The 7,637-nt window shown below is 35.8% G+C and overlaps 1 protein-coding gene and 1 long non-coding RNA gene across 2 annotated transcripts; both read right to left on the reverse strand.

Annotated features, from left to right (window-relative positions):
• Positions 1 to 494: 494 nt before the first annotated feature.
• On the reverse strand, positions 495 to 1,498 carry LOC310724997. The gene is made up of 2 exons (XR_014533233.1): positions 1,028 to 1,498; positions 495 to 961 (listed from the first exon to the last, which is right to left on the reverse strand). It is a non-coding gene; the product is annotated as an uncharacterized lncRNA (long non-coding RNA).
• Positions 1,499 to 1,563: 65 nt separating this feature from the next.
• Positions 1,564 to 3,502, reverse strand: rab33bb (RAB33B, member RAS oncogene family b). Its single transcript, XM_083539539.1, has 2 exons — positions 3,203 to 3,502; positions 1,564 to 2,299 (listed from the first exon to the last, which is right to left on the reverse strand). The coding sequence occupies exons 1-2, from the start codon at positions 3,392 to 3,394 to the stop codon at positions 1,856 to 1,858; spliced, it is 636 nt and encodes a 211-aa protein (XP_083395665.1). The 5' UTR covers positions 3,395 to 3,502; the 3' UTR covers positions 1,564 to 1,855.
• Positions 3,503 to 7,637: the final 4,135 nt, after the last annotated feature.

Below are 7,637 nucleotides of genomic sequence, written 5' to 3' on the forward strand. Positions count from 1 at the left end.
TTCCTGCTATTCTGTTTTCAACAAAAATTCATCTAGATGATATTTTAAATCTGCCAATCTTTTAATTTTGGGCCAGTCCAAAACAAAACGTGTGACATATAATTACCATTTCAGGACACCCAATTTTACATAACAGAAATATGTATATGAATATATGTAAGTTATAATTTCTTTAGTTTACTAAAGTAGCACTTTCTCTAGATAAACAGATAACACCAGACATTCATTATCACCTGTTTTACCCATAAAATTAGAAAAATGTGAAAATCTAGTGTGACCACAAGCTTAACGCCTACTCTGCGCTTTCCGATTCACTGTCTCCAGCCACAGCAGTGTGTTGAATCTAACACCAAGCTAATAGGTGTATAATTTCCAGTAAACCTTCACACTCATGAACTCACTCACAGGAACTTACATCATACAACAAATGATACACAGATGCTGTGCCCATACACAGACACCCCGTACACCTGGATTAAATGAAATACAGAGTCGATTTATTTATGTTTATTAAAAATATAAAATGCCAGTGGGCATTGGATTGAAATGAAATGATGCCCATGAGGTTAAGATCCTTGGGCTATGATTGAGTGACAATCATGTAAAACAAATTAGTCAGTCATTCTGCATATAAATATACACCTGATATAAATCTGGTATATTAGTAGCAAGCAAGTACTGTATGTTGGTAAGAAACAACCTGGTACACCATTAATACTGTGGTAGTGACTAATCATATAAAGGAAAACAACTTAATGAGTTGAACAGGTCGGTGACACTGATATCATATCTTCACCACACCAGCATTATACGCAGATATTTGTCATTTCGTCTTTGATTATTGTGGCTCACATCTTTTGACCGACATTTTTTTCCACACAATTTTCAATCAGATGCATGTTTTTGATCAACACATGCTAAAAAAACAATCTTTACGACTGATGCCATTCGATGCAATTCACTTGAATAACACTATAATTGTAAACATATATGGTTAAGACCACCTGAGATGGCATGAGAAAGAAACCTTGAGAGTAAAGTGAGCCATCCTCATCTTTATGTGCACTTATAAATCATTCCAATCTGTAAAAAATGTGCTATCGTGTAAACCTGAGTAAATATAAGTATCAACATTATTCTTTATTATAGCCTGAGCCTGAAGTCTTTAGATTTATAACTTTTGAGATCAGAAGAAACCATCAGTGTCATTCAAACAGGTTTAAAATCATGTCAATAGATTCTGTGTATTAGAGGATAAACAAAGATGCAACAACTGAAGAGGAAGTCATGTGTGGGCTGATCATTGAGAATGACATCATTTGTTGTACAACAATGTTGCTCATTTAAATAACGATGAATGAATACAATAAATGCAATAAAAGTTTTTCTTTGTCCTACAAGCTTTATATATCTTCGCCCATAATATGATACAAGTCCCGAAGCGCATCTCTTGCACCCTGCAGCGAACTCACATATATATATATATATATATATATATATATATATATATATATATATATATATATATATATATATATATATATATATAAATATTAGAACAAGTTTGAACCAAGGTGAGAGGTTTAATTTCTACATTACAAATAGAAATGCTTGTTGTTTATCTGATATCATTGTGCAAAAAATGTCTGTTTTAACTAGACTGTTGTTTTGTTGTGTGTTTGTTTTTAGTCTACGGCTAGTGCATTTCTCTTTGCTCTGATTGATTGCAGATGTTAGACACTTCAGAGTCTTGAGAAATCAACAACAATGTGTAAAAAAAAACAATCCTGAAGTACAGGGGAAGTCTGGAATTAAATACTGCCAGAATGTCCTCATTTCACCCATCATCCCTCCATCAGCAGTTGCAGCTCCATTTCTCCTTTTTCTCTTCCTCTTTTGGAGTCAGTTTAAAACTCTTGTCTGCCTCGGCCTCTTTCCCTCGCTGTCTACATATCTGCTGTACCAGTTTGTTGAAGATGGCGTCTACCTGCTCTCTGTTACCACTTTTAGTTGAATAGAGGTAGAAGGGCATTGAGTGGACCTCAGCTAAATGCCGTGCTTGTTCGATGGTTGTGGCTGCGGTCTTGGTCATCAAGTCGGTCTTGTTAGCCACAAGCACACGGGGGACATCTAATTTAATCAAGTGCTGCTGACACTCCTCCATCCAGAGGGGCAGACTGCGGAACGAAGACACGTTCGTGACATCGTAGACAAAGACGACCGCGTGGACGTTGCGGTAGTAGTGTTGTACCATGCATTTTCGAAAACGCTCCTGCCCTGCCGTGTCCCACAACTGTACCTGGACACAGATAAAAAAAAAAAGCAAAAAGAAAGACCAGAAATGACCACAGTTACTGATTATGAGCAGATTTGTTAAAAAAAGAAATCGCATAGCTTGAGCATGACCCAGTCTCTTCAATCTCTTTGATACTGTGCTTGGTGGACACTCTTTTAACACAACAGTACTACAGTCTTATCAACCCCCTCAACCTCCCCCGCATAGACACTCTCAATTCCGCATGCACGCGTAAGCTCAGTACGTGTTCCTGTGTCAAAGAAAAAAAGCACTATTCGAATTAAGGTGAAGATTTTTCAACATTCTCCATATTAGGGAAGATTATTCATCTGTGTAGCAACAGAGAGCTTTTCAGCACAAAGTTATTTCATTTCCTGTTTTCTGTATGCCACAAAAGCCCCTTTCATAAACTTTAAACTTCTGTCTGTAACGACACACACACACACACACACACACACACACACACACACACACACACAATTCACTGTTATATTATATAAAGTACCAATAATTCTTAAATTGTTTTTTTTTTTTTACATACATAACCATACACAGTATAACATGCAGTGAAAATAATTTTTACACACACACACACAATAGACAGACAGATATAGGGACAGACAGACAGACAGACAGACAGACAGACAGACAGACAGACAGACAGACAGATAGATAGATAGATAGATAGATAGATAGATAGATAGATAGATAGATAGATAGATAGATAGATAGATAGATAGATAGATAGATAGATAGATAGATAAAAAAAAGTTCTGTATTATATTACTATTATATGATTCTTCACATCTATTTTTTTTTTATCTATTTAACATAGAAACATTCTTATTGATTGAATGTCTTTTAACTATATTACTCCTCCATGCAACTCCTGTTCTCCTCCTTTACCTTGATCGTCTCTCCCCCGACATGCACCACTCTCTCTCGGAAGTCCACTCCGATGGTGGAATCGGTTTTTTCGGGGAACTGTCCGGTGCAGTACAGGTGTGTGAGGCTCGTCTTTCCCACACCAGCGTCGCCCAGCACTATAATCTTACAGGTGCGACGCACAACCGGGATCCAAGACTCACACGTGTCCATCTGTCGAACTTTTTCTCACTTCTCTCGGGTCAGAGCTCATCCCCTCGTACCTTCCTCCAGCCTGAGCGCTACTGGACTTACCGTTTCATTTCTCGCGCTGTTGGAGGAACTGACCTTACATGAACTCTCGCGAGAGTTGCTCCATTTCGAGAACATGTTTTTATACAGCAATCCAGTCTCACGTCACTTCATAATGTAGTCACAAAATTGTATCTATTGGTTCGTGTTCATGGACACGACTTGCCCTCTTTTATTTCGTGTCACTCTACACGATTTTCCATCTTATATATTTCAGTAGTATCTTTCACCACATTTTTTTTCTGCCACTGGGAATCACAGAGGCTGTATTGTTTTTTTTCCTCTTTTGTTTTTAATCTTCAAGCCTATTACTCAACATTTAATCTGGAGATCTTTTTCTTGTTTTTTTATTATTTTATATTACGTAACCTATTTGCTATTACAAACCATCGTCAGTGCTTCCCTTCATTCAAAATACAGTAAAAATATTCTCCCGTCATAACTAATGATCACACATTGGTTTAGTCTTATAAGCGAAAATAACACGGAAAAAAAAACAAAGCTAAACTTCAATATAAGCTAAAGTTATAATCAAATGAATGGTAACTTAGCATGGAGCATTGCATTATTGTGTGAGCTCCTCTAGACATTTTCCCTCGATCAATATGGTTCACCCACATCATCACTGTAATGATTCAGTAATATCACTTTTCCTAACGTTACTGCACATAAAGTTGCCTTGAAATCTGGGATGATGAAAACCATACGCATGTTACATGCATTTTAACTGCCGTACAGGAAATAGGAAAATCTTAGATGTTTAAAATTTAACATTTTAAATATAAAATGTAATAATACATTTAAATAAGTGTAAAAAAAAAACTAAGCAAATTACTTATTGAGAACATACAACATTATTTATGGCATCCAGGTTAATAGCTTTTGTATATCCAAGTATGTGCAAACAGGAAAGGTTCATACAAAAAACTACTTGTTTTAAGTTAAGAAAAACAGCAAAAAGATGAATCAGACACCAGGAGGGTATAGGTTTTTTTTTTGCAACACTAGCAGCTCAGGTTGAGCACCTACATTGGCAAGATTGTGTAACCACTGTACAATTAGACAGTGATAATCTACAGATTTATTAAAAATATAAGCAGAACCTTTGTGATATGTCCAAATGGGTGAATGCTCCACATGCATTTACAGCTGACATGTCCATTTGTTATTTCTCATCCCCTTGATAAGAAGTTATTGCATGTGTGATTCTGTTATAAGGCAGCCCTGTGTTTTTTTGATGTGTTAAGGCTGATGTAATGTATATGTAATGATGTAGATGTAATTACTTAAGGGTATTACCACTGTAATTAAAGGCATTCTTGCTAAATCACAATTACATCTGCCTTCAAAGCTGATAGTTAAATTGTACTTTTAAATATGTTGATATAAAATCATAAAAAGAAAATGAATAATAAAAAATAATGCCTTTCTGACCACAAATTAATCACAAATTATACCACTGAATTTATTCAAATGGTTAAATGTTAAAAAAAATCGCACGTACAGTGCCAATGGTTTCATCCTTGATGGTTGCAACGTTGTGGTTCTTCTTACAACCAACCACCCATTCCTCTCGCTTCTCATCAAAGCTCTGAAAGGGACAAATCTTTTTTTGTAGACCCGCCTGGCATTAGATCAACCTGACAAACTAAGGACAGACAGACAAAGATAAATAAGACAGACAAGTAAACAAAGACAAATAGAGAAGGTAATGAAAGAGAGAGATAATGATAATTTTTCTTTTACTGATAAGGAGTAAACCATTGGTCGGGCTTCAATTGTTGCTCTAATATTTAAACCATGTGAGTTTAATGGCAAAGAAAGGCATCAATTACAACATTAAAACAAGGTGTGATCATTAGTTATGACCCCCATAACTTACCTGGACAGAGGTTTGAGTGCAATGAGAAGAATTAACCAGTGTGCTGTCTCTGTCTTTAAAGCAACGGAGGCTGAGGATCATGCATCATCTTTTCCCTCCCATTAATTTTTTTAAAGAATAGGGGCAAAAAAATATATTGTATAGTTTCTCTACTGCAATAAATGTGAATCTCTAATTAACGCAGTCTCGTTAATTAACCAGGAAAATAATGTGCTGTATTTTGGCTGGATGGAACCACTATTGATTGTTTATAATAGCGAGTAGGTTACATAATACAAAGCAATAAAAAACAAGGATAAAATCTCCTGATTAAATGTTAAATACTAGTCAAAACAAATGAGATAAAAACAATACAGCTTCTGTGATATCTGGTGCCAGACAGAAAAATGTGGCAGAGATACAAAATATAGTTCTCCTATTGAAATACATTAGATGGAATGTCATGACATGAAAAAAGAGGGGAATTTGTGAATGAGTACAAATTAATAGATTATATTTTGTTACACCATCACTAAATGCTGTGAGACTGGATAGACTGTACACAACAGCAATTAGGCAGCTGTAGGTGTAGTTCCTCAAAGCACTGTATATTTAAGGTGAGGGCTATTTATCTTTTAGCAGAAAGTTCCTTATTTATTATACTTCCTAGCCTAGGTTGTGGTGGAGTCTAAGCAAATCATGGAAAACACCAAATCTGAAGCAGGGATACACCCTAAATAAGACTCCAAGGTTCATCACAGTGTTTTATATGTTTAATAGGAGGAAGCTGGAGAACCCGGCGAAACCCACACCGACATGAGGTGAGAATACACAGAAACCCCACACAGACAGTAGTCTGAGCTCCTGATGAAACTAGGAACCAAAAAGCTGTGAGGTAGTGTGTGCACTTCCTGGCTCTTCTCATCGGTGGCAAAATAAAAAACTCAATAACATTGTTACATTTAGACAATACATTTGTCTACGCTAAACCAAACTGGACTTTCATCGACACTAAAGGGGTACCACCAAGGGTACATCTTTATGCAGTCACCTAAAAACAGTATGTTTCAAAGAAAAAAATAAATAAAAGAGAGAGAAAAAAAAGAGTTAGGACTGTATTAGTACTTTTTTTTTTTCCAACAATTTAAGTTGGAAACTGAAGAAGTAAAAAAATAAAAATAAATAAACAGCAGTCAACTGCCTTACCACAATTTAGCTAGCAAGCTAAAGTCCTAATTACTAAACCATTAACCACAACTTCAGTACATCATCATGGCTACTAAAACTGGGATCCTGCTGAAATTATATAGAGGAGACTCTCATGAGCAGCCAGTTGAATTAAGTGGAACCAATCTAAAACTTGAATGTCAACAAAAGCACATGTGAGCATACTGGATTCAGCAGTTAGGACTGAATCAATTCATTTATTCATCGATCATCTGTAATTACTTTACCCTGGTCAGGGTCACTATGACTCATCTAAACTAAACTATTCAAAATGATCAGAAACGAACAAAAAATAATGACGATTACAGATTGCTCAAACTTTTTGTATATTGAAAAGAAGAAACCTACCTCGAGCTCACACGTCCACCCAAGCTGTACGTTCCTTGAAAAGTGCATTTTCAATGCCATCTTCACATTATATGGTGCAGATGCTCCAATAGACACATTTCAACTCGCTGAGCTGATTAGATGATTCAGGCATGTTCATAGATTATTCAGCATGCTGGTTTGTGACTTCAGGGATTCAGTTTGAATTGAATGTAAGTACTTTGCTGCATTTTAATGATCAGATTCAATGTCAGCAAAACAACACAAACATTTCATATTCAGTTTAACATATGATTTAAGTTGTTGAGAAATTAAACTGCTTTTAAAAACCCCCACCAAAAGCACATGAGCGCTACATCACTCCCATGTGGCTACACAAAGCTGTTTCCCCCAACACAGCACCGTATACGTCAAGGATTTAAAAGGCACAAAGTTTACACACCTCACAGGTTTATTGTATTGCTTTTTTTCAGAAGCCCTTCGCTGACCAGAGGGCAGATTATGGACAGCTGAAAAAAAACTTATGCTTAAGAATATGCTAAATCAAACAATAAGTCTTTGTTTTGTTCCTTTCATAGTTTCAATAAGAAACCCATCCTTGCTCTGTAAATCCTTCTGCATTTATCATATATGTAACCTTTTTAAAGATTCATACCCAGTTTTTTGTTGTACATCTTTATGTTCCTAAGAAGAGTCAATTTCATAATGTCGATCATTTCCATTTTTTATGGTGTATATGTAATAATAATA

The sequence above is a fragment of the Silurus aristotelis genome, assembly GCF_946808225.1.
Source record: "Silurus aristotelis genome assembly, chromosome: 4".
Lineage (NCBI taxonomy): Eukaryota > Metazoa > Chordata > Actinopteri > Siluriformes > Siluridae > Silurus > Silurus aristotelis.

What these genes read in the sequence shown, in the direction of transcription:
- rab33bb (XM_083539539.1), bottom strand. Translation starts at nt 3,394, where the DNA reads ATGGACACGTGTGAGTCTTGGATCCCGGTTGTGCGTCGCACCTGTAAG. An exon ending in TCGGGGGAGAGACGATCAAG is followed by an intron (nt 2,300 to 3,202) that starts GTAAAGGAGGAG and finishes ATCTGTGTCCAG; the next exon opens with GTACAGTTGTGGGACACGGC.